The following is a 25803-nucleotide window of genomic DNA, read 5'->3' as shown; positions in this document are numbered from 1 at the left end:
GCACGTCGTCAGAGTTTAGTCGCGATTAGGTCGGGGCACGAAGCACGGGGTTTGATGCGGGGTTTGAAGAGGCGGTATTCATTGGGTGATGGATGACAAGAATTGCCATGGTGATCATTTGACGACAAGTGAAAAGAGAAGGAAGGAGGTTTATGCAAGACAACGAGATGAATCATCACGAGTTGAGGTGAGAATGACGGTCACGCGACACTGTTCTGAGAGCGTTGGAGACTTGGGTAAGGCGGGGAAAGGCAGACGGACTTCTCCAGCCTGTCGCCGTCTGTGAGTGCTAGAAACCTGCATCATAGCTGTAGAAGGAAAACCTGCATCATAGCTGTAGAAGGATCGACAGCTTGCATCAGGGTGAAGAGGCAGAGTGTTGAGGCTCTATAGAACAGCTTTCGGCTTCGATACATGAACGTATTCAACGAAAGTCTCAAATCCCAGATGGTGAGTCATTGTAGCCCTTCGAGATAGAAGGTTTACTAAGCAGGTGTCTTTCGATCCGTAACAGCTTCTTCAATTCTGTTACACGCCCTTTTATTGTTCCAAAGGACTGTATTGTCGTTCGAAAACTTGGCTGAACTCCGAGCTAGATAGCAGTCAGGCTGATATGTTGGTTCATGCCTGGCATGCAGGGGTGGTGCTGTATGCAGTTCCAAAATGCCGATAGCCGGGCCACGGCAGAAAACCCACCAAGTGACTACGTTGTCCAAAAATGTCATGAGCTCCCAAGATATCGCTTTGCTGCGGTCCTTCAGCCCAAAGAACCAGCATGGTCTTGCGCTGTTTTCTGAAGTCGAAGCGATGGAAACTACATCCAAAATCATCATTACGGGCTGCACTGTGGCCGACAGCCATGAGCTGGCTGACCAGAAACAACATCCCCGCCTTCTGGGCAGACCCCTACTGGCAGCTCGCCTGGTGCCATCGGACCCTTGAGTACCATATCATGCAGATAGCCAAGCGAACGCCGCGAAACCTCATCAGTGACCCCGATACGAAGCGACATCAAAAGGCCGTGGATTCCGTCACCGGGCGAATAGTGGGATATGCCCGGTGGAATCTGCCCGCATCCCACGCCAAGAGCATCGGCGGGGCCCCGGCTTGGCCCGATGCCGTGGTTCCGTCTGTCAGCCAAGAGGAAGAAGCGGAGATCCAGCGCGTTGCCGTGACAGCTCATTGAGATCCTAACGAGGAGTCGGACGATTTGCTTGTCCCTATTCGGGAGGCGGAGGATGAAATTCTAAGTAGAAGAGCTTATATGCGTGTGTTTTTCCTCTAACTTGCGGCTTCCATCTCCCAAGTGCTTATTATGCTCGTCACGTAGGACTGGACTACCTGGCAGTTCATCCGGACAACCAAGGCAAAGGCATAGGCACTGCTTTGATCAAAGGTGGCATATCAAAAGCCGAAGAATTGGGCCTTGCCATCTTCATACATGCTATGGAGGACGGGGTGGACCTCTACAAGCGCCTTGGCTTCGTGATCGGAATAGAGTTTCTCCAAGATGATACTAAATACGGCGGAAACGGGCGCGTTTACAGGGCTTTTATGATCTTGAAGCAAGAATAACCGCAATGAGTGTTTTGTCGAAGCTGTATCAGAGGATCGAACAACATCATCTATGCAGAGGCATCAAGACGGAAAGATTGAAGAGGCGCCCCGTATCGTCGGACTAGTACAGCACCCATTTCTAGGTTGGGAGATTCCCCAACCAATCCATTTAATATCAGCCAAAGTGCATGCAGTAGGCGACAAAGTGACGTTCAATTTGTCGACGGGGAATTGGGACGCGACCATTGTCATTCATTCCAACACTTGTCTTGCCAGTATGTTTAGGTGAAAGCTCATTCAATGATCAATACGCTATGATTCTCTTGAAACCTAAGCCAAAACCCACCTTGTTACAAGCATCTATTTTTGCAATGCCTTCTCAGCTTGAATCAACTCTGAAAATCCGTCAACCTGTTTTGTCAGGCTCTCTCCCTCGAGCAATGTACAAGGCTTCCTCGGAAGCCCTCCATAGCCGTAGTACTCCTGCAATGCTGCCTTGACTGAGACAAATCCTCCTTGGATAGCAGTCCAGTCACCGCGGGCCACAACTGCCTGCAGCTCTCTCGCTTCTGCCAACTTGCCCTCATCCCAAAGCTGCATCAGCCTCACACAAGCAAGAGGTGCAATATTTCCGGTTCCACCGATGATGCCATGGCCACCGACGACGAGTGTTTGCAGAGTGAAATCGACGCTACCGCCAAATGTCCGGAATGGTGTCGTGTTGTTGTCGCCCTTCTTGGGGGCTGTAGCAGCAGCTATCCGAGCCAGCTTGCCAGTGTTACCGCAGGTCAGCTTTACGCCGACAATGTTGGGGTGACTCGAGAGGTTGATGATGGTATCTGAGTTGAGATCGAGGCCGCTGCAGGCGCCAGGGTAGTTGTAAATGAGAAGAGGAATCGGGCTTGCGTCTGCTACTTCGCGGAAGTGTTGGAGGATGAGGTCGGTGGTGAGGAGGCCACCGTAGTAAGCTGGTGGGAGGACGAGCGCATAGTCGCCTCCTGATGCACCAGCCTCTTTGCAGAGTTGAATAGTTTCCCTTGTCGACTGCGCGCCGCAACCGACAATCAGAGGTAGTTCTGTCTTTCCTGCTGAATCGAGCGCGGCTCGTGTGGTGCGGTTGATGAGTTGTCTCTCATCGTGGTCGAGGTGCACTGCTTCGCCGTTGGAGCCGTGGGTCACAAGGCCCGCGACGCCGGCTGAGGCGAGACGGACGGCGTGGGAGCGTGTGGTTTCGACGTCTACTGAGTCGTCGGAGCGGAAGAATGCCACGGTCGGGACGTAGAGGCCGGGAGTCAGAGCCGGCCGTGCTCCGTGCTGTGTGCCGTTGCCATTGTGACTGGCGGGACCGCCGTTTGCTGAGGGAGACATTGTGGACTGATTCTGCGGGTTTGTGGCACGAGGGAGCAAGTAGTTTGCGGGAGCAGATGCAGGAGCAGCGGTGGGATGTGAGGAGAGTTTTGGTAAATTAGCTTACTCGCGAACAAAGCTTTTGTAACAAAGAACCCATCCAAACTCAGAATGCAAGGAAGTCAGACAGGCCAGCGCAACATGGATGATCATGGGATCGACTTTCGCCCCCTTCCCTTGCGTCGGTGTAAGTCAGGCACGAAAATAGGTAACATAAGCCGTAGGAACGACCCATGTAACCACGTAGTCCGAACCCCCACGCCGGCACCTCTTCCAAGACGAGTCTAATGGTAGACTATTTCGTCGTCCGAAGCCATCGAAAAGCCTCCTCCCTACCCCCCACAGAACGGAGGAAACGAAAGTGTCGGAGACTAAACCCGCGGGGGGCGGTTTCTGGTACCAAATAATTCTGGGTTTCCCACCTACCAACCCCATCAAACTCCACTGTTTCTTCTCCACAATGGTTTGCCCAAGCAGATCATGTATCTGGACTGTTCCGGGACGGAATCAGCGTGTTGATCAGTCGAGATGGTGACATCCGCGGTGGAAACCGGCGTGGTTTTATTTTCCTTACACACGCGACTTCGCTGAATTTGTCGCTGGTTGGAGACCATTGTTTTGTGTGACGCAGAAAAACCAGCATATGCCAAAGACTTTGCTCTTCCCCGTGGGGGTGTTGTTGTTTCTTGTTTGCACGCGACCATGCGAGGTACGAAGCCAAAAGTAGAACAAACCCATCTCGCTTCTCTTGCGCTTCCGCTAACCCTTACCCGGCCTGGCGTATGTCCGGTCAGATTTCATCTCACACTCTGCAAATGGATCGACGCTGGCCCGGCTATGTTCGGTAACCCAACCCACGTTGGCCCTCTCAACCTTTCCTTGGTGACCTTGCTCCCGACCAACCCCCAGGCGCCTCGGCGGCCCAGGGCCGCTCTCTCAGCTTTGCATGCGCGACCAGGTGAGACACTCGAGGCATCTTTCCGCGGGGATGGGTTGCCATTCCCGACTTCTCGGGCGAGCCTCCCACACTGGCAACGGAAAAACGAGCCCGATATTGCCACTTGGTCCAATCGGGGAATAGCACATGATGACTAGTGGGATAGTTGCTGAATTGGACGAACACCCTTCTCTCCCGGGTTCATTTGGGAGCCATGCTGCGCTTTTGTATCCCGCTGTATACCCTCCATGGGGACCCCGATCATACAAGGCGTGGACGAAGGGCTCGCTTGGAGCCAGACCCAGAACCAAAAGTGCCTGACTCCCCCAGTGCAGAGACAGCAGATCTCCAAGAGTCCAGAACGTCTCATGAATCTGACAGTCACGGCAATTCCTGACGGCCAATCACCCACCACCTCCGAGCTCGCCCGCGGTAGAACAGATGACCAATTGAATTACGTAACTGGGGGCAAGACTTCGGGCTTCTTCACCGGAACTTATAAGTGGCTTTTTCGTACGTTGGAGTATGTGGACCACCTGGTCCGCATCACGAGGTTGAAATCTTTTTTTTTCCCTGGTGGGTTGTTTATTTTTCCTTTCATGTTCTGTGGTTCGGTCGGTTGGTTAAACAGCATCACTCTTCTTGATATGCCCCCATTTGCCTGAGCGTAATGGGCGATGAACGGGAAATCGCAGATATTACGCTTCGACTTTTGGCCAGAGCGGGAGAAATTACACAAAAAGAACAGGGTACGATGCCTTCTACAACACTGGCATCGAGAGTCCGGACGGGAGCAGGAGCAAGCGTTGGTCAGATCAGCTCGAAGACCGCACCAGCACATAGCGGGGTAAGGAATCGCCAAGGATCATACGAGCACAGAGGACGACACAAAAACATCAAAGACGCAGCTCCAGAAACTGCCCAAGATGCTGGAGATCAAGGCCTACAACCATCAATCACGCCTACAGAGACCATGAAGATTCTGGGTCCTCTCCCAGTGCGGAGGGCCTGGAGGGTCAGGCCCGGCCGGGCATCACCAGACATCTCACAGACGCCTGTGTTGGAAGCAATTATGCTTCATGAGCGAGGAGACCTGCAAGGCTCTGAGGATCAATGCTCCAAATGCCGAAGGGGAGACGGGATCTCACCAGAGTGCGTCAAAATGCCGGGCATCTACAACGGTGCGTGCAGCAATTGTCTGCTGGCACGCACATCAGATCGGCCAGGATCATCGTCGAGGCCGGTACGGAGCTATTCCGCCGAACGACGGTCCATCTCCGCGACGATATCACCATCCATACCAAAGGAGGATCTGATTGCTGTGTGGAACCTCATTGCGGGCGTAATCGCAACGCAACCCCAAGAATGTTTCACTGAGGACGGATCAGAGCCACCGGGGAAGAAAATCGAAGACGCGGCTCGATTAGTGGCGAGGTCGGCAGACGAATGGGGTCATACGATTAAGGAGGAAGAATCAGATCCTGGGAAGACACCCAAAACGCCTTCGGAGAGAAGCAGGCTTGTCCGGCAAGCTACCAGAATCCGAGAGACAGCGTTGCAGATTGCGAATTGTGCGAGAATTTGGGGCGAAAAGTTGGAGAGGAAGAAGTCTTCTTCACAACTACGGTGAAGGAGAGAGTTGCGGTTAGACAGTACGCAACCACAAAATCACGAGTCAAGCACCTAGATAATTGAAAGCAACATGTCCATGCTTACTAGGACTATGGTCAAATTTAACATGATTCAAAGTCACATATGCCGAGCGAAAACTCTTCTCTGCGTGCAATTACCTGGCCCGTTTTCCTCGCCGTCTTGCAGCGCAAATCCACCCAGGGGCAGAGTAGACACGATGCTACGCGCTTTGAACTCATCAGTCGCACCGATGATATCATGCTCCAAAGGACAAAGAAATGGCTGAAGCCCCCCTGAATACCCCACGGACCCGAGACGAAGGTCGACCGAGATTCACCACACTGAGGCCTCCAGAAAAGAAGGTTCAGTACCGGCTTCCCCGCGTCGGACCAGGACGATGGCCGAGAAATGAGGGGGAAAGATGGGGTGATGGGGCGCAACGTCGGACACCTCTCCGAACCCCTGGTCACAGGCCCCGGATGCAACGCCCGGCGACCCCCATCTAACCCCCAAGGAGTCTTCCTCGCCCGTTCCCCCACGATACACGGGCACACAACACAAGGTTCGCCGATCTGAAGGTCACAGCGAAGGAATCTCTGGGGTAGGTGCCCTGGTGGCTTCTCCGCCTCCGCACCGAACATCGGGGGCTGAAGTCAGTTGCCGGCCGGTATTCGCAACAGGAATCTGACGGATTAGTGTACAAATACTAGGTCGAGTGAGGGGACCATACCAGAAGTGCATGCTACAGAGCACAGCTGAACGCCAACCGAAGTCTTTGCGCCGAAACAAGGTCCAACGAGCACCAAGACTTCGATAATGACTGCACAAGGCCAGCAGATCGAGGTCCTCCTCTACGGGTTGGGGGCGTGGGTCACTCACCCTGAATTCCTATTCGGATGAGAAGCTGACACCATCTGTTCAGCATTGGATCATTCTACGCCTTTATTCTAAGCAGAGTACCGCGTGTTAGATTAACGGTTGTTGCTAGGTCAAATTATAACGCAGTGAAGGAAAATGGAATCGTTATTGCGAGCGAAAACCATGGAGAGCATAACGTTCGCCCTTACAGAGGTATGCACATGAAATCCGGGGTAGCCGATGGGGAGCGAAATTATGGCCTTAACCCTGTTCATCCAGCTGTTCAAAGCTAATACCCCCAAGTTGTAAGGAATGCCGCAGAGGCGGAAGCGAAGTTTGACTACATTGTCTGCGCTCACAAAGCCATCACCCAGGATGCAGTCCCCGCGGAAATTGCCCCGGCAGTTGATGCGGAGAAATCCACGATCGTCATTATTCAGAATGGTGTCGGTAACGAAGTGCCATTCCGCAAAGCGTTCCCCCACACAACAATTATCTCATGCGTGGTGAGTCGCGGGGGGAGAGTCTCCAAGAACCTGGGATGAGCTTATACTAATGAGACAGACCTGGACTGGAGCCGCTCAGCCTCAGCCTGGGCACATCAAACACACAAAGTCCGAGGACATGCAAATAGGATTGTACCCGAATGATACCGACCAGGCAGTGGAGAAGCAGCGACTGGACGAATTTGCATCTCTATTGACAGAGGGCAGGACAGTATTCCAGGTGGTGCCCAATATCCAAGTACAGCGCTGGGAAAAGGTTGTTTGGAATGCAGCGTGGAACTCGCTCACGACATTAACACTACTCGACACGCATTCATGGCTTAGCTCCTCGCCAGACGCTACCCCAATGACCCAACGATTGATGAGAGAAGTTATCGATGTTGCTAAGGCATGCGAGGTGCCTATCGATTACGACCTGGTCGACAAGCTGATCAACAAGATCCTGGCTATGCACCCCATCGGCAGCAGCATGCAAAACGACTTCAAAGCCGGTCGGCCGATGGAAGTGGACATTATCCTCGGTTACCCCTACCGAAAGGGCAAGGAACTAGGGATAGCTACCCCAACGCTAGACACCATCTATGTGATTTTGATGGGCACAAACCTTCGTCTTCTCAGGGAGTCCGGGCACTAGATAATCTCATCTGAAAAGAGTATAGCAAAGCTGAACACGTCCACAGTCTCGGGTCAGTTGACAGACACCATGGTCATCCTTATTTGGTGCCAAAGTTAATCCTCAGCCTCTGCGTGGGGGCATCAAGCTGTCAGTCCTCTCTCGCACCTCCAACTTGCAAGACACCGCCGAGGTCTGTCCAGGCGAGGCCGCACTAGGTCATAATTATCCCATTTGTGTACGGTTTTATGCACGGCTAGTCAGGTAGCCCGCCCTTCACCGCACGCGGACTTCTCTCCATCCCCAACATTCCGTCCCCACCTCCCGAAGGTGGGCAACGTGTGGTTCGTGAGGGGAATTAGTGCCATTTTCGTCTGGTCTCTCCACGCGGTGCCAGCCATGCGTGCCATGCCAACCTACAAACTTGCTTAGCGCGCGGTGCTGGACTGAGGGGAACGGGTAGGTCCCCATGGGGGGATCCTCTCACATCCGCCTATCTAAAGCAATTATTGGATGAGATGGTATGGGTTAGATGCACCTCGTACGGTCAAATGTTGCTCATGACGAACTTGGCTCGAGCTTTTCGCCGAACATCTGAGCGGCCTACGACGCGGCCGGCGATACGACGATAAACAGGGTCTAGGTATAAGATGGTAGGAGATCGCCGCCCATCTTGGCTGACTGGATGTTTGGACCATCAAGGGAGAAGCCGGTTCTCTCTTCTTGAATTCCTGTCTTCTTTCTTAGTCAGCCTTTCATCAAGAGAGCAGCTTACCGCCAATAAACAACATGGACACCGCATCAAAGACTGGAGACGGTGTGTCTCAGCTTGAGCATCGCAACACCGAGGACGTCGAACAGCTCAAGCATCAGGGCCAAAACATTGCCAAGGGTGCCGACCGCGCGGCGAACCTTATTGGTGATCAACAAATCGAGGTCACAGAGGAAGATGTAAGCCGACCTAGTTTTCAGGGTCTTATCAAATTGAAGAGGAGCTGACTCGACTACTCTAGAACAAACGCATCCGCCGAAAGACCGATAAGCGAATCCTCTCGATCCTCATCTGGGTCTACTTCCTCCAGATCCTCGACAAGTCCGTCCTCGGATACGGCGCCATCCATGGCCTCAGAACCGACTGCAACTTGACCGGAAATGAATACTCCATGGTCAGCTCCATCGCTGCCATCGCTCAGCTCGCATGGCAGCCTTTCTCCTCTTGGCTTATTGTCAAGGTGCCACACCGCATCCTGATGCCCTCCTTGGTCTTGGGTTGGGGTATCGCGCAGGTGTGCATGGCTGCATGCCACAACTACGCAGGTCTCTTGGCGACCCGCTTCCTGCTGGGCTTGTTCGAGGCCGGCTGCCTTCCTCTTTTCTCTGTCATCACTTCGCAGTGGTACCGTCGCGCTGAGCAGCCCATGCGTGTGGCATGCTGGTACGGCACCAACGGTCTTGCAACTATGTTTGCCGCCTCTGTCTCGTACGGCTTGGGTCAGATCAACGGGTCCATCCACTCGTGGCAGATTCTCTTCATCTTTGTCGGTCTCATCACCGTCCTCACCGCCCCCGTCGTCTGGTACTTCCTCGATAGCGATATTCCCTCTGCCCGATTCCTTACCGAGCACGAGAAGCTGCAGGCCATCGAGCGTCTTCGCGCCAACCAGACCGGCACGGGAGGGAACGAGTTCAAGTGGAGCCAAGTCTGGGAGGCCCTCTACGAGCCCAAGAGCTGGCTGTTCGTTGGTATGGCCGTGTGCCTCAATGTCACCGCAGCTGTGACAAACACTTTCGGCCCCATTGTCATTTCTGGCTTCGGCTTCGACAGCATGAAGAGCTCCCTGCTCAACATCCCCTTTGGTTTCGTGCAGCTTATTGTCATCTTCCCGGCTTCCTACCTCGCCCACCGATTCCGCATTAAGTCAGCCTTCCTCGCGGCCGTCCTCGCCCCTGTCCTTACTGGCGCGGTCATGCTCTATGTTCTTCCTAGGAACAGCATTCCCCCTCTCCTCGCCGCGTACTACATGCTTGCCTTCCTCTTCGGCGGCAACCCCCTCATCGTCTCTTGGATGATCTCAAACATTGCGGGTACCACCAAGAAGTCCGTCATCATGTCCCTGTACAATGCTGGATCTTCCGCCGGCAACATCATCGGCCCCCTTCTCTTCAACTCCAAGGATGCGCCCGAGTACAAGCCTGGTCTCACCAAAGTCATGGGTATCACCTGTGCCTTGCTCGCCGTCATTGGAATGCAGGTCATCAACCTCTTCGTCTCCAATAAGATGCAGGAGCGCAAGAGAGTGGCGAACGGCAAGCCGAGAAAGATCAAGGATCTCAGCATGGAGCACCACTACGTTAGCGCACAGAATGATGAGGCTGGTGCTCAGTTGGGAGATAACGCATTCATGGATCTGACTGATCGCCAGAATGATGAATTTGTGTACGTCTATTAAGACAAAAACCTATAGGGATAGTGTTTAGAGCGTTTCAAAATACCTAGTAGTTGATGATTAACAAAGCGTTTAAGCATCCTGCTTAGAATGTCTCCATCTTCAAGTCTTCGGCCACCAAGTTTCAAGTGATCCATACATCCCGATACACCAAAGCTTCGCATGTAGCTACCAGTCCCGATCCAATTTCTCTGCAATATTGCTCACATGCCAAACCCCACCTCTACCTACGATCCATAGCTCATGCACGCCAAATGCCATGTTCACAGCCAGATTGCTTCCTCCACCCACACGTATAGTGCCAAGTGCGAGTCCAGACACGGGATCAATGACATCCACCCCGTCGCCAGCCCCGACAAAGATCCAACCATTTCTCGAAACCCGAATACCGTCATAGAAATACGAAATCGGGTTGTTCAAGAAGCGTGCATTCGTGAGAACGCCCCCGGCTGCGACATCGTATGCAAAGAGGGCACGGTTGCCGTACGGATTCTTCCTATCCACCGGCTTGGCTTCGGAGATACCGGTGTCGGGAAGATACAACATATGACGGCCGTCGTGGCGCGGCGAAACAGCAACTCCGTTGGCGTTTCCTGTTGCAATGTGCACAACTCTCGGTCGCATGGTTGTACTGTTCACCATGTAGACGGTTGGGTTTGTTGGGGGAGTGAAGTCCGTCAAGTCCCGGCCCTGAGAGAGGTATTGTTAGTCATACATGCGGGATTGAATTTTGAACCATATGCCCTTCACGATAAGTGACGGCCTACCCAGCCAGATTTTGAATCTGTGAACCAAAAGTTTCCATCAGAGTCAATCTCAAGATCATTGAGACCTGCAAAAGGCTGCTCGTAGTAGTTGTTCAACAACACAGTTGTCTCTAGGGTTATTGGTTCAATGCGAATGAGTGCCCCTGTCTCGTTATGGCTACCGTCCGTTACGACGTGATACGCTCCATTGTAGTAAACACAGCCGTGGGCGTTGAGGGTTGGCGGGTTTGTTGTGATCTTTCTGAGGGTATTGTTCTTGGTATCCAGTAGATACTGCCAGCTATGGGTACCGTTGTCACCTCCAGGGGGTCCCCACTCTACGAAGAAGAGCTCCTTGGTCTCCTTGTTGAAGCATGGTGCCTCGTGACTTTGGGATGCTAACTTTTGAATTTGCTTAACTGTAGCCTTTGGACCAAGTAGATCCATGAACCTTTCATCATAGGCTATGAAATTCGTGGTATTGAGGAAGGCATTCCTGTTTCTTTAGCTAAGGCTCGTCATGGAAGATACAAGTCTGCGGAGGTATACCTCTTCTGTAACTCTGAATCGGTGGCGCGTCCCTTGTAGACAGCATCCATGGCGGAACGATTGAACGACCCAGATAGAACAGCCACCGAAGATTCGCCATATGACATGTACGCCCATGTTGCGATTGTATCGTTGAAAGCGTCCGGGAGATCAGTAAAATACGCAACGATGGCGAACGGCAAAGCTGCCAGACTCCATAAAACCAAAGATCTCATCTTGAAAGCTCTTGGCCTCTCTGACTCGCCTGAGTAAAGTTTAGGGGCAGCCATTACTGAAGTTATATTGTTTACATCCGTTTATAATTGTTCTTTACCAAAGTGACAACGGGTGCTGTCCTCGTGAAGTCGGGCCAGTACCGAGACCGGACTACTCCGCGTTCTTTGATGACACCAACAAAATCTTTACACTTAGAGCGTTCTACTGGTGGACTACTCCGCACTCTCACTTACACAGTAGATTTGCGGATGGACTACTCCGCGTTCTTGTCAGTAGCGAGGTCAAATGGCAACACGTTAATGGCAGCCGCGGTGCTGATTACGTCTTTGGGAACTACTTTTCCAGATCGTCAAAGCGGGGTAGTCATACCTGAAAGACTTCATATGTTCACAGCTAAATAGTAAGAGAAGCTACGATGAAGTCAATTGCCGGCATGGTTGGGGGATTATTCGGGATATAGGTGGATACGCGGAGAAGCTCCGCCAAAAACACCCGGCGGGGGAAATGCGGGTGGTCGAGTTCCTACCCTTCCAGACGGAGTATCTCCGATTACCGTGCGGCGGGCAGGCGGTAAAATGTAGAATATAACACTGCCGATGAATTGATTTGTGGTCTCTGGGGCAAAATGATTTAATGAAGGATGTTAGAGCCTACTGCTCTGTCTAGACAGTGAAATGGCACTTGATTCTAGAACCATACCTCCATCAATCAAGTTGCCGAAGCGCTTTCAGACCGAGGAGTTAAGAAGGATTGGAATACACTGAAGCTAAATCTGATCGAACTTATGCAACTCAGTCCGAGCCAAGTTGAGTTAAGCCCTGCACACAGCTTGAAGATAGATGAAGCTTGATAAGTAAACTGTGCAAAGGACTTTTGGATAGAATGTAATCATACTTTTGGATTTTGTGGCTACTATACTGACACCAAAGGGATGTTTTCTGATCTTCTATCTGAGTTTGTGAGTTCGCGCCATGAGAATTTCCGTGATAAGTGAGTGGAAAGCAAGGATAAACGATGCACGTTAGATTGCTGACGTAGATCGCGCAGACGCAACTCAGACAAGGCGAGCGCCAAGTCTTCAATGACAGAAGTGCGAGCGAGCTCGCTTTCATTGAGTATTAGACCAATCCCAATGGAATTTTGGGTCTCAATCAGCGACCTAGGGTCATCCGAGCAAGGCCACTGTTTCACTCTCGAACAGCCAAGCTGCATTATTCACAAGAGTACCAAAGTCTTACTAATGATCAAATGTTGACTGGGCATGGCAGATTTTCCGAATACTCGGAAGCGAACTATTAGATCTTCGTTGCTAATGAGTTTGCGTTTTGACACGATATCCTAAGACTCTGCGTGCTCGCCGTCCCGATCAACACTCTGACGTCAAGTGGGGGAAATGAGAAGCTCGTCTTCGCTTTTTTGTGTTTGGAAGTATATTTCACGCTTCCAGATTCGGGGTCTCGGACTGGTTGTTTGAGCTTAAGACCGGCTGCTGAAAATGGACCTGTCACTGAACTCCAGATCTCCTTAGCTGATGCAGACTGGAGAGCTCCGGGTGTTGTACGAGGATACCTCTCTTCTAGCGGCTCTATCATACAAAGGCCCGGATTGGAGTAATTTTGGTGGAGCCGGTCTGCGTTGCTCTCCTCAGGGCTAGAATTACCATCGAATGGTACAACACGTTCCCACCTCGATATGAAGTCAAATGATGGCGATAAACAGTAGGAAGTGTTGGTCAATAGGCAGGTTTCTCACTACAGAGCTTATTGTAGAGGACATGTTCCTAAACTTCCTACCTGTAGGCAAGATCGGCTGAGGAATCGAGTTGGAAATATCCTGCGAGCCTGCTGGTTCAATGTGAAGACTCTGAAGAGCATCCGATGGTCAGCGAGTTTGCAACAGCGAGAGTAGAATACTAAGAGATTAGAAATGGACTCAAAGACCAGTTCACTTTCTCTCAGATCCTAGTCTGTCAGCCCTTGGCACCTGAATGGTTGCGTGGTGTAAAATCGACTCTTAGCGCGGAATGTCACGTACTAAGTCCGAAATACGATTAAGGAGAATGCGGAAAATACGGCAATGTCAAGGATCTCCCGTACCGCTCGGTATGGGGTTCTAGACGACCTTTAAGCTTTTTCTAAGCTCGAACAACAAGATGTGGTCCAGCTAGGCGTCCTCGGAGAATTGGTGTGGGTGCACAGCCTAGCTAGCCCCTATCACATTTCACGCTTTTCTTTTCCTATTTCCCCCCTCCATGCCCGTTACCGAAACCGAGCACAGAGACACGACAGCTCCAAGGACCTCCCCCAATCATCGGTCTCAACTTGCCGAAAAGGACTATGCTCACTCTCATCCCCTCATTCGCCATCGTAACTTCGTAAGGATGGCAGAGGTCAGTGAGGAGAACTGACGGCCGATTGACAGGGCTTCTTTGAGACGAACTTGGCTCTTACTCATCCACGCGGCTGGGAATTCTGCTCTGCGCTGAGTTTCAGCTTCTGAATTTCTCCATATGTATCACTTTGCGAATTTTCAAGATCATCGATGATGCAAAGCACAACCTTCACCTCTAGTGTGTTAGTTCTCACTCTTGACTAACAACCCTCCATAGCCATTGTTGTCGAGTACCGCAAGCACAAACGTGCAAAATACCTTTCCCGAGAATTTTGGCGCGTTTTTAGCTCACCCGTTGATCAGCAGAGCCGTCACTGGAGGCCAATCTAGACTCAAGTTGTTCCTCGAAACGAGGCCTCTGGTAGCTTGTGGGCCTGCCACCAGACCCCGGCCTTCGGTCTCGCTTTCAAGGCTCACTGGCCACCTGCACTGCCTGGCCCACCGAGGAAGATCATTCTGACTTGTGCGACTTCCAGTCCGTCTTTGATAATGGCATGCAGCCAAGTTTTTCCTTTTCCACGTCCTCACTTGTCAAAAACACAGCACACGAAAGCTGACGGGGCATATGTGATTCGTTTTACTCGCTTTCATGAATTTCGGAAACGCCTAACGAGACAGCGGATGGATCTGCCAACCCGAACCCGACGTATTCCACCTTTTCTCTTACTGAACTACTAGGTCCTTTAGTGTTTATATACAACTACACGACCGCCTCTTCTCAACTGTGCTGGAAGAGTCCGACTCTGTTTTGTTGCCAACAACACTCACCAACTCCCATCTCTTGCCCCCCAACACACCAGAGCAAGAGAGATCAAACGTCAGCATGAAGTCACCAGTCACCGAGTCGCCGCCTCCAGAGGCAGAGAAACTTCCCATCACCGAGACAAGTTCAAGCGCTGCTTCACCGAACCTACGTGGAGACGATGAAGAAGCTACAATCGCCGAGCCAAATGCGAATAGCGTCAACACAGTCGTCGATGATGCTGCCGAGCCTGAAAACGAGTTCTCTGTATGGTGGGCGGACGATCAAGATCCAGAGAATCCCATGAATTGGTCAAAAAGTCGCAAACTGGGCATCATCGCGACACTTTCCTTCATCACCTTCCTCACGTACGAAGAGCTTTCCGAAGAATGATCTTTCTCCTTTGTATAATTACTAATCCTACTTTAGACCCCTGGCGTCGTCGATGTTTGCGCCTGGCATCCCGCAAGTCATGGCTGAATTTGGCGAATCCGACGATTCGATCGCGACATTCGTTGTCTCCGTATTTGTCCTCGGCTTTGCCCTGGGTCCTCTCATTATCTCGCCGCTCAGCGAGTTGTACGGCCGCGTCTACATATACCACGTCTGCAACGCCCTTTTCGTCGTTTTCTCCGCTGCTTGTGGACTTGCGACCAACATCGACATGCTCATCGCCTTTCGCTTCCTGGCTGGCTTTTCTGGTGTCGCCGTGATTACTTGTGGCGCTGGATCGATTGCGGATATGATGCCCGTTGAAAAGAGAGGCTTCTACATCAGTATCTGGAGTCTTGGACCTCTTCTCGGCCCCGTCGTAGGACCTGTCTGTGCTGGATTCCTTGTAGAGGCCAAGGGATGGAGATGGGTCTTCTGGATTATTACCATCACCGTGAGTGCCTCTTCTTGACTACTTCAACGCCACGAGTGCGCCAACTAACCTTCCACCTTAGTCCGGTGCGGTGACTTTAGCCTCCTTCTTTGTCCTTCGCGAGTCTTACGCACCCGTACTTTTGGAGAGAAAAGCCGCCCGCTTGCGCAAGGAGACCGGCAATGAGAAGTACCAATCAAGGATGAAGAAGAAGGGAACTCCACGCCAGATCTTTCTCACTGCCATCATCCGTCCTGGCCGCATGTTCTTCCGCTCGGCAGTCGTTATGATCTTGTGCCTTTATGTCGCGATGCTCTACGGCTTCCTGTACATCCTCTTCACCACCTTCACCTTTGTTTACCGCGACACCTATGGTTTTGGCTCCGTCGGAGCCGGCCTCTCTTTCATCGGAGGTGGTGTCGGAAACATTCTCGGACTCGCCTACGTCGGAAGCTTGTCGGATAAGATTATCCAGAGACGGCAAGCCGAGGGCAAGGACCCCAAGCCCGAGGACCGCCTGCATCTCATCCTCACGGTGCCCTCTTCACTCACGATCCCTATCGGTCTCATGATGTACGGCTGGACGGCGGACAAGCAGCTTCACTGGATCCTGCCGATGATTGGTACCGGTATCATGGGTTTCGGCTCGATTGGTATTCTTATGACGATCAACACTTACTTGGTCGACGCATTCACGCTCTACGCTGCTTCTGTCACTGCCGCAAACGCCGTGTTGAGGAGTCTGCTGGGCGCTCTGCTACCTCTCGGAGGCTTGCAGTTGTACAACAAATTGGGCCTTGGATGGGGAAACACCCTTCTAGGACTGCTGACACTCGCTGCTGCGCCAGTGCCATGGATATTGTATACTTTCGGGGAAAGGATTAGACGGAGCCCGAGATTCCGTCAAGACTTTTAGACTACATAGACCATTGCATGTTGATTATTCACTCGCATAGGAAGCCTTGCTTAGTACTTTATATATTGTGCATTAAGAGAATTGTCACATATAGGGTCCTGCGTATTTCTCGTCTTGATAAGACATGGTACTGCATATATATGCGTTTTCGAATATTCGTTCAACAGTGACTTTCCTATAGATCGTTGCTGATGTCGCTAAACAGGTGGTGCCATTCCTGAACTGCCTTTTCTTGGTCTGATACAGCGGCTGACGTGAATGTGTTATTGTGGTGAAAAATTCATCCTGCAAGTATGAGGACGATTGCAGGTTCCTTTGGGTTCTGGCTGGTTTGCACGAAGGCGCAGGACCTTTTCATTTACAATTGGACCACCAATATAAATCGAAAACATACCTTAGACGGTGAGGCTATTCACTCAGTGGTATACCAAGGATTATCATGTGAAAAAGATGTTATGGTTCATGCTGCGGGAAGTGTAAAGTAGCATACCTAGTGAAAGAGCTAGGTTACCAGTGTTGCCTGTGGCTGGTAAGTTCTTTCACGATCTACCAATCTCAATTGCATCCCGAATCAGATCTAACCCACCCTAAGACCACTACCCTTCATCAGGAACTTTAGGCGGGAACACAGGCATCGCAAAAGGATTGACGCTCGGCTTATAGGGATAGGTCCTCTCGACAGAATTGGCCTCCACCCATTTGGACATGGCGTAAAATCTGTAGTTGTCGGCTATCAAGTGTAGGTAGATTGTTAGTTGCTGAGGTGCCAGCCATTATCGACCGAGGAAGATTGAACCTTACAGTTTTGTTGCGTGTACTCGCCGGGTGTGAAGTGACGATCGTAATTGGCTAGTTTCTTAGCATTGTCAATACCGTAGGCTTTGTTTTCTCCGCGACCGTCACTGTAGTTGACAAGGAGGTCTCTAACGACTGGTCCCGACCCCGAAGATGGTGTGTTCATGAAATAATCCATATGCGTCGCCTCGTGCAGCCAATACCCTCCCCTAGCGTGCTCCCAATTCGCCAAGTTCAGACGGTCTTCTGCAGTCTTCTCTGTATTCATGTATCTTGTTAGATCATCCAGATCCTTCCCCAGGGTGGTGTACTTCCTGCAGACAAGCGCCCGCGTATAGCGGTTCTCGTGCCATTTCCACGTTATCAAGGCAGCGGGACCTCCTTCAGAAGGATTTTCCTTGTCTCCGCAGTAGTTTTTGGGGTCCCCGGAACCATCGCCGAGGCTGCATGAGACCTCAATCCACAGGTACTGCCATGAGTCGATGTACTTAGGAGGACCCCAGTCTGTCCACCAATGGGTCCACATCTGTGAGGTGTAGTAGAAGATGTTCTGAATCTGCCTCTTCTTGTCGTCAGACAGTGTCTTCTGGTCGCCTTGACCGAAGAACTCATTAATGCCCTGGCTGTTCCAGTCGATATTGCTCGACAGGCGGTCCATCAAACTGAGGCGGTTGAAGTCACGCCAGCCGTTTTTAATGTTGCTGAACGTCTCAGTATCGCACTGATAAAATCCAAACAGACGAGTCTCGCGCAAGTTTTCAATAGCAATGTCGGACTCATCGTCATTCTTGAGAGGTGGGTATGGTGGGTTGCTGTCTTGGGCATACACAGGAGCATAATCCCAGAGGATGAGCGGATCATTGGTTGAATATGATGGCAATCCAGGGTTACTGACGGCGCCATCATCGCCGCCGCTTCCGTTGCATTCGTTGAAGTTGGTGTATGCTGTATTCGTTGCAGGGTCGACTTCGATGAGATCAGCTCGTCCTAGCCCGCCAAGGTTCGCGAAGTGCTAAGGTCACAAGCGTCAGCAGGTTTCATCCCTGATGTACCCTTAGTTGTGTTGATCGAGAGTGCCAAAGCCTTACCAAACATTCTCCGCGGTCAACGCCGCTGTAGAGGACGCCGCGGTTTGTCCAAGAGAAAGAAGAACCTCCAGCGGCACCACCACTCTGGTAGCCATTGTTCTTAAAGGCTGTGCTGGCTCCAGTGTATTTGTTCATCCAGATAATGTCAGCTCTCCCAGAGTTCTCCACGTCGGCAAAGCGTATATTAGCGCGATCCCATGATTCTGCAAATTTGATCTGGCCAGCATCGAGAAGGCCACTCTGTCTATTGAGCCAGGCAGTCATGCGACCACTTATCTCAATGCAAATAGGATCGGCTCGCCCGTCGCCACTGTAAGAAAGTATGTTAGCGTCGAGTCCAGCCTGCTGAGTGGCGATACTGGGGAAGCACTCACTCAATGTCTGCCAAGCGCATGCCCCTATCAAATATACCCACTCCCCAGCCTTCTGTGACCACGCCCCGATTGCTGAATGTGAGTGCCTTTGCGCCAGCATCGTAATTATTCTCATACAATGTCAGAGTCCCGGTAGCTTTGTTTTGGACAAGCACATCGCATCTTCCGTTTCCGGTCCAATCAGCGAAGTGAATGCCCGTCCGGGGCCCGGGCACTGTCAGCGTGATCGAGGTATCATGGCCCCAATTCGGTGGGGAATGGATGTTGGTGTTGATCTCATCCACTCGGCCGTCGTAGTAGATCCAAACGAGATCATCAGCGCTAGTACCGCGCATGTCGCAGTAAAAGTTGCCGTCACCTTTGCGTCTTGTGCCCCCCGATCCCTTGTTTTCGAAGACAATCATATCAAACCATTCTTCTTCCTCTTTCATGTAAATGTAATCAAGCCTACCGGATCCGTAGATGCGGCCAAACTTGATGTTGCCACGGACACCCATCGCCGCTTGACCGGGATGCGTGACTCCGGCCTTTCGCCAGTCAGGGACAATACCCTTCCCCGATCCGCGCTGGTTGATGTACGTGTCCACGTTACCTTTGTCTCCAACGTACAGGAAGTCCGCTCGGTAGCTGGGGAGATTGTCTGCGTCAGCAACAAGGACACAGACAAGATATTAGACGTCGGTTGACTTACTCGCCATTCAGGTCGGCAAGTTCAACGCCCGACAACGGCCCACTCCTGGCGTTGAACACAGTTTCCCTGATACCACTTGCAGTCTGGAATCCTTGCCAGAAATGCTCGTCTCCCTTTCCGCCATTTCGGGAACACTTGACATCATCATCGCTGACTAGGCAGAAGTCGACTCTCCCGTCGCCGTCAATGTCCGCCATGCGAACCTCTCTTTGCGTTCTGTCGCTCTGGCCGATGATCTGCAGGGCGCAATCCTTAGTAGCTGAGCGGATATGAGTCAAATGATGATGCGACTTGCCTGGCCGATAGATCGGAAGGCCGGTGGTGTGCCACCCCTATTCAATGAAGCCCACACTGCAGCCCCGGGCTTGATGCAGAAGAAGTCATCCAGGCCATCGTTGTTGAAGTCTCCGAAGGCATAAGCTACACGAAAGAAGGATGTTAGCGAATGATTCTGACTAAGCCGACTCTTTTGACTCCTAGGCGCATAATAGTAGTGAAGTAACTTACTATCATCTACGCCACAGTTGAGGTCCGTTTTAAACTCCACTGTTGGCCCAAATGAGCCCCCTGCTCCCAAGTTTCGACGATACATCCATGTAAGCTCCTGACTTTCATCGATGGTCGCGTAGACAAGGTCATCGAGTGATGCACTACGTGGTGAGTTCGGGTCACCCTTGACGATGTTCGCAAAGAACATATCATCGGTGGGGGATCCTGGGGCAGATGTCCTCGTGTACTTGATGATCTTTCCTGATTCGATAATTCCTCGCTCAACGCGATCGTGAACATAGTTCCCATCATCGTGTCCGCTACCTCGTTGAGTTTGAACTCGTCGAGCAGTTCCGGGGATTTTCTGGCATTTGGTCGTTTTGGTGACCTCGGCATCATTGACCGTCTCGACGTTGGGTGGCGGCTTGATCTTCTTCGCGATTCGATTGATGGCAGCCACCCACACAGAAGCAAAGAGCCTATAGCCCTCATCAGTCGGATGCGTTCCATAATCAATCTGATTGAGACTTATGGCTTTGTGAATGTTGGCATAAGAAATTCTGTAGCCACGATACGTCGTGTAGACCAGGTTGCGATATCCTTGGCTCACGGCTGCAGCGCAGGCCTTGATGCCATCGTCCTTTCCACTTTTGACCAGAGACGAGAGGATGACCGTTGTGTCCGGTAGTGTCTTGAATATCTCATCGATCATTGTCCTCATATTCTTGATTGTAGTCTCTGGGTCCTGGCGGTTCTCGCAGTCATTCCCGCTTGGGGTTCAGTATGGACGGATTTCTGTGACTCTAGAACAAGGACTCACGTTCCAGCGTTGACCAATACGAGATTAGGTTTCTGGTTGGACGAAAGGCGAAATTTCTCATTCACTTGGTGCACCCAGGGGCCCGGATGGCCTTCGTTGTCCTAGAGAGGCGTAATCAGCCATGAGATGTCCCTGCCTCAGAACGCTTTGCAGCTCACGTTATCAGCCATAGTGCCATCCTGCTTGGACCCAACCATGTTGACTTTCCAGCCCTCAAACCTTAGTTGTTCGCGCAACGCCTTACGATAGCCATTGTTGTCGCTCGAGAAGACGCCCCTGGTGATCGATGCACCGAGCGGAAGGATCCGCAAGTAGAAATCCTCAGCACGCTTCTTGAAAGTGTGGGTGCTATTGCCAGAAGATCCCTCGTTGTCCGGGTAGTTCGTCCACGTCTCATTGCCCGCCAGCATAAGAACATCCGTGGCGTAGGAGCCATTTTCATACAGAGAGGGGCCGTCCGGCGGTGACCAAGAATCAGCCGCAACAAGACAGCTCAAAGAAGCAAGCCAGAGGATTGGGTGTGATCGGCGCATGCTTAAATCGCCTCACACAACTCACAGTCCAGTGGGAAAGAGGAAGGAGCCACTCACGTCGGAGGGGTGAAGCATCCGTTGCCGAGGTTTGATGATAGCGGTGTCGTATCCATCTTATACATGGCGAGTTCACGATCCGGACTGAACTAGGTGTGAGGATAGTGTCCGCATGAACATGGCTCTCGTTGGTTCTTCTCGTCCGTCTTTTGATGAACATGCGATTTCAGGAGATCCCACAGAATTCCGCGAACTTCGCTTATTCCTTGGGTTCTACAAATAGTGAGAGTTCTTCGGAGATTGATCAGTAAATGGTAAAGCGTTGATAAAAGTCGGAACCGACCATCCTGTCTCGTATGTATATGACCTTCGCCCGAGACTGTGATTGACTAGCGCTTATAATCCACCCTTACATTCTCACGCACCGTCAGCAGAGCCAAGCCGTTACATTCTCATATACCGTAAGCAAGGAAGAAGTGTTGCATTCTCATTTATGTAAGCATAGGTAGCCGAGGAAATTTCTACTTACATCGGATCCTTCAGTGATTTGCCCATCACAAACCTGATAGTCTGACTTATCGTAGGTAGTCTATCACTTAGGGAGGCGGGGTCTTAGTTCCCCGAATGATTGAGTCAGAAATTCAGAAAGATCTTGTTGTGCCAAGAATCCTTTCGTTGAGTCCATTTTTTCTTTTTAAATGTCTTACACTCAGTCGTTACTTGTACCCAGAAAATACCACAATTGTCCCGCAGTCATGAGTGATCTAACTCCGCTTTCTCCACGCACATTATAGCAAATATTCCACGCTCAATCTGATCTATTCAACTTCTCGCACCCTCTCCAGGCGGACAGGCAGCCGTGTTTGGCAACACATTAGTAGCCCCTGTGCCGTCAAAGTAGCAGGTGCCCAGGTCATTTTGGCAAGGAGAGTCTGGGCCAGGGCAGCACCAGCCGTATGATTTCCAATCGTAGTTCTACAATGGTAGTTGTCAGTAGATTGCCCATAGATCCGAACGCAGGAAAATAGGCGTATCCTGAATACGTCGTCTGAATAGCAAGAGAGAAGGTGTACTTACATAGCACGGAACCGGAGATGGCGCAGCACTAGTTGCAGCCGGCGCGGCAGACGTAGCAGTCTCAATGACCTCAATTGTGGTCTCAGGAGATGTTACCGTCACAACTTCCATGATGGATGACCCTGAAGATAACTCCACAGCTGATGTGATTGGATCAACCGAGCTAGAAGAGGGGCTTGCTGATATCGAGCTAGTTGGCGTTGGCGGACTAGAGCTAGAGCTAGGACTAGAGCTCGTCGTCGTGGTCGTTGAGTCCGCTCCTGCCCCGCCTCCACCTCCACCACCGCCACCAACAGGAGGAACCACGGGCACACCGCCAACTACAGGAATAGCGATCGGAGCCACAGGGACATACGGATTTCCATTAGCATCTACAGTGGTATAGGTAGCTGTTGTGTAGCTCGTAGACCATGAGACACCGGAAGATAGGGTCAAGGAAAAGGTTTCGGACGAGACAGATGTTTGTGTAGATTCTCTCCTGCTCCAAGTACTTCTGGCACTCGATTCAGTGGGCCTTGAACCTGTACTAGATACCGAATCGGAAGATGTTCCTGTGAAAGTAGTTCCCGAGGAAGTGGAAACCGGGGTACTAGATAAAGATGTACCAGAAGTGAGTGTTGAGGACGTAGGTGCGCTAGAACTGAGGCTGGAGCTAATGCTGGAGCTAAGCGTGGAGGAGCTCTGAGAGCTGCTAGCCTGAGAATTTGAAGACGAAGACGCACGGGAGCTACTGCTACCAGAGGACGAGGCGGTGCTGGAACTAGAGGACGTTGAGCTTCTGCTCGAAGACTTGCTAGAGCTAGAAGATCGCTTGCTTGAGCTCTTCGAACTTGAAGACGTTGAGGACGATCTAGATGATGTTGTATTGCGGTGTGTTGTTGTGGTGTTGGTGAAGAAATGAGTTGAAAATGTGCTGGGGCCCGTCGAGTTGAAAGACGGTGGGGGAGTAACGGTGGGATCCAGGGGACTTGTTTGACGCGGCATCAGGCCATTGTGCCGGTGGGCGGTATGTTTGTAGTGTTCGGCTCTCTCTACCAACTCATGAGCCGCTGCCGCCCCGTCATGGTGTCTAGCTTGCACAGAGAGTACCGCGACGAGAAATGTCAAAAGAGTGAATATTTGCATTCTGCAAGAATACCAGCAAACAAAAGAGTGACTATAAAAAATACGAACGAGTGTGAGAGTTGAGCATGCCAAGACATCACGAGTCACTGATCAAAGGACCAACTTCGCCCTTTTGTATTTCCATACTATGACCTTAGTACCTTCCATATCAAGAGGCTTAATACAGGGCTGAGATGTCAATAGAGTGCTCAAATCCACCTGAACCCACAGAGGTGGCTCGGCATCAAGACAGTTTTCTTGGACGGAGCGGTAATGGCGGCAGAGCCCCTGATTCCCGGAGCCTTCGGTTCGTGTTCCTCGCCGAGCGTGACCAGTCCGCTTTCCGCTTCCGCGGGCCGCCGAGAGCTTTGGCCTAAACCCGATTAATACACACGGTAGCATTGCGTCTAGAACTCGTCCGGTGAAGCGCCGCAACTCTATGGTTGTCATGTGCTTGGCAGGAGGTGAGGCTGGTACTCGAGTCAGTGACTTTGAAACTCCTTCTTAATATCGCCGTGTAAAGATAGTGCCACGATCCATTCGCCCCTGTCTGGCAGAGAGGCTGCTCAAAGTGTGTGGATCTATAGCTGTCCTTTTATCAATGTAAATGTCCAAGCGCCGTTGCCAGAATCCGTACAGGCGATGATATCATTGGTTCGGGATTCTAACAATTGTCCGTCACTGTCTTCCGATTTTCTGAAGAATCAGACGTACCAAATAAGAAACCTAAACAGTGCACTTTGACAACATCACCTGCGCCGTTTCGCATTTGCGAATCTCTAGTTGGCCCGAAAAAAAAAACCCGCTGAGAAAATGACATTTTGATACTTTCTCGTAAGGTCTTTTTATCTAACCACCGTGCATAATCTTGCTATGTAGACTGGGTTATTGCGGTATTCCCAGCGGGTTGTGTGTCCCAAGTTGCAATGAACTCTCGTAAAATGGTCTCAATCTTTCGAAACAATAATTCCCTTTTACTTTGGATTTCATCGCAGTCCTCGTTTGACAAATTCTCGCCATCTTCCTCCGCGAGGTTGTCGGAGACGATGTGTAAATAACCGAACTTGACTTCGACGTCCTTGGCTGCCTGTGCCATGTGCCATGTTTCGCAGTCGACCCAGGCACAAGTCTCCTGCCAGTGCCGTAACCATTCCTTAGTCTCGCACAACGGAGATGGAACCGAGACATGCCGTCCCCGCAAAACGAGATCAGAGGATGCTATCGACTTCATGTCTCGGAGAGGGTCATCCCAAGCTATATCTTTGTCTCCTAATGTCGATTCGTCTCCCGTGGCAATCCTCTCATTGGCGGAAACGTTCTCTGCAAGAGATCCAACTTTGCTAACATAGATAAGGCACTGGGTCTTCGAGAATTTTCGCAGTACACGGACCAGAGACCCCGCCGCTTCGCCCCAGAGACCCTCTCTACACCCCAGCATGGTGATACTTTTGCCACCTTCAGACTCAAAGGTATGCCAGGCAAATAGCCCATTTGGATGTTGTGAGCCCCATGTAATTCCAGAAACGAGTTGAGTCAGTCTGTGGACTTCACCAAAAATCACAACATCTGTTGCTCCAAGTTCTGTGAGATTCGATTTCCGGAGGACATTCTCGCTTGCCCAATCTGTCGGTATAATCGTTTCCACCTTTGTAGCTCTATTTTCAAATTGTAAGTACGTCGAGATCACTCTGCTGTAGTGTTGGACAAAAGCTGGACAAGGGAAGCAATGGATTTCTAACGTCGAGTCGTCGATAATCGTCGCTGTCGGGCGCCGAAAGTTGAACGGTGTAAGCTGCTTCTCGATTTCCCAAGAGGAGATCATTGCGGGAGGATCTCTTTGGATTAAACCGGTGACTCGAATTTTCTGCCATCCCGGTCGTTTGATATCTTGATGAACTCTTTGATATATGTACTCTCGGAGAGTTTTGCACATAGAATGCTTTTCTAATATTACAGTGTTGTGTTCTTCCAGGGCATGAGTGCCAGGGCTTTCCGGTGCAGGATTATCGAGCTCTTCCCGGACATGGGAAGAAATATCCATTGCGTCTGCTGCTAGGGATATCTGTCGAAAGAGTCGATTGACCCATTTTGACCATCAAGTCTTCGAATGCCTTGATACTCGCTAAGTCAGCGTTTTAGTAGCCGTGGTTTCATTTCGTCCCTGGGCATATATGCGCATACCCTTCTAGTCTCCACCTTGCAATCAACTGTTCAAAATTCTTTATCTGACTTGGAGGCGACAGTCTCGACATTGATCGGACTGGGCCGAAGTCGCAATTTGGAAGGTCTGGTGGGCTGGGCCGCTGGCGGTTGGTGCTTTGCCCATGGCAACATGAGGTCAAAGGGCAGTTTGCTTTGTCGTTACCCCAACCCAGATGGTTACATGTGGCGAGAAAAGGCTTGTGGCGGTAAGAATCGAAGCGCTGTTCAGATCAATGAAACAACAAAGCCAC

General features: G+C 51.2%; 10 protein-coding genes across 10 annotated transcripts; 5 read left to right on the top strand and 5 right to left on the bottom strand.

Annotated features, from left to right (window-relative positions):
* Positions 1-150: 150 nt before the first annotated feature.
* Positions 151-416, bottom strand: CABS01_05800 (uncharacterized protein; the record flags this gene model as incomplete). The annotated part of the gene is made up of 2 exons (XM_060539168.1): positions 151-308; positions 341-416. 2 exons carry the CDS (start codon positions 414-416, stop codon positions 151-153), a joined length of 234 nt encoding a protein of 77 aa, XP_060404563.1.
* Positions 417-859: 443 nt separating this feature from the next.
* CABS01_05799 (acetyltransferase) lies at positions 860-1186 on the top strand (the record flags this gene model as incomplete). Its single annotated transcript, XM_060539167.1, has 1 exon — positions 860-1186. One exon carries the CDS (start codon positions 860-862, stop codon positions 1184-1186), a length of 327 nt encoding a protein of 108 aa, XP_060404562.1.
* Positions 1187-1404: 218 nt separating this feature from the next.
* Positions 1405-2925, bottom strand: CABS01_05798 (dihydrodipicolinate synthetase; the record flags this gene model as incomplete). The annotated part of the gene is made up of 2 exons (XM_060539166.1): positions 1405-1625; positions 2004-2925. The coding sequence occupies 2 exons, from the start codon at positions 2923-2925 to the stop codon at positions 1405-1407; spliced, it is 1143 nt and encodes a 380-aa protein (XP_060404561.1).
* A 2138-nt stretch (positions 2926-5063) lies between these two features.
* On the top strand, positions 5064-5531 carry CABS01_05797 (uncharacterized protein; the record flags this gene model as incomplete). The annotated part of the gene is made up of 1 exon (XM_060539165.1): positions 5064-5531. One exon carries the CDS (start codon positions 5064-5066, stop codon positions 5529-5531), a length of 468 nt encoding a protein of 155 aa, XP_060404560.1.
* An 818-nt stretch (positions 5532-6349) lies between these two features.
* On the top strand, positions 6350-7531 carry CABS01_05796 (2-dehydropantoate 2-reductase; the record flags this gene model as incomplete). Its single annotated transcript, XM_060539164.1, has 4 exons — positions 6350-6399; positions 6456-6604; positions 6695-6897; positions 6956-7531. The coding sequence occupies 4 exons, from the start codon at positions 6350-6352 to the stop codon at positions 7529-7531; spliced, it is 978 nt and encodes a 325-aa protein (XP_060404559.1).
* A 768-nt stretch (positions 7532-8299) lies between these two features.
* CABS01_05795 (uncharacterized protein) lies at positions 8300-9960 on the top strand (the record flags this gene model as incomplete). The annotated part of the gene is made up of 2 exons (XM_060539163.1): positions 8300-8461; positions 8524-9960. The coding sequence occupies 2 exons, from the start codon at positions 8300-8302 to the stop codon at positions 9958-9960; spliced, it is 1599 nt and encodes a 532-aa protein (XP_060404558.1).
* A 165-nt stretch (positions 9961-10125) lies between these two features.
* Positions 10126-11521, bottom strand: CABS01_05794 (uncharacterized protein; the record flags this gene model as incomplete). The annotated part of the gene is made up of 3 exons (XM_060539162.1): positions 10126-10647; positions 10725-11199; positions 11253-11521. The coding sequence occupies 3 exons, from the start codon at positions 11519-11521 to the stop codon at positions 10126-10128; spliced, it is 1266 nt and encodes a 421-aa protein (XP_060404557.1).
* A 3026-nt stretch (positions 11522-14547) lies between these two features.
* On the top strand, positions 14548-16382 carry CABS01_05793 (uncharacterized protein; the record flags this gene model as incomplete). Its single annotated transcript, XM_060539161.1, has 3 exons — positions 14548-14969; positions 15031-15487; positions 15549-16382. Coding segments are annotated over 3 exons (1713 nt in total), but the record flags the coding sequence as incomplete, so codon positions are not given.
* Positions 16383-16978: 596 nt separating this feature from the next.
* CABS01_05792 (uncharacterized protein) lies at positions 16979-21172 on the bottom strand (the record flags this gene model as incomplete). The annotated part of the gene is made up of 9 exons (XM_060539160.1): positions 16979-17112; positions 17184-18189; positions 18266-18575; positions 18640-19266; positions 19331-19589; positions 19661-19750; positions 19838-20589; positions 20640-20740; positions 20798-21172. The coding sequence occupies 9 exons, from the start codon at positions 21170-21172 to the stop codon at positions 16979-16981; spliced, it is 3654 nt and encodes a 1217-aa protein (XP_060404555.1).
* An 819-nt stretch (positions 21173-21991) lies between these two features.
* Positions 21992-25172, bottom strand: CABS01_05791 (uncharacterized protein; the record flags this gene model as incomplete). The annotated part of the gene is made up of 4 exons (XM_060539159.1): positions 21992-22144; positions 22247-22617; positions 24329-25005; positions 25090-25172. The coding sequence occupies 4 exons, from the start codon at positions 25170-25172 to the stop codon at positions 21992-21994; spliced, it is 1284 nt and encodes a 427-aa protein (XP_060404554.1).
* Between the last annotated feature and the right edge of the window lie 631 nt (positions 25173-25803).

Source organism: Colletotrichum abscissum, assembly GCF_030869225.1.
Source record: "Colletotrichum abscissum strain IMI 504890 chromosome Unknown Scaffold_12.1, whole genome shotgun sequence".
Taxonomy (NCBI): Eukaryota; Fungi; Ascomycota; class Sordariomycetes; order Glomerellales; family Glomerellaceae; genus Colletotrichum; species Colletotrichum abscissum.
This window is presented reverse-complemented; position numbering and strand designations above follow the sequence as displayed.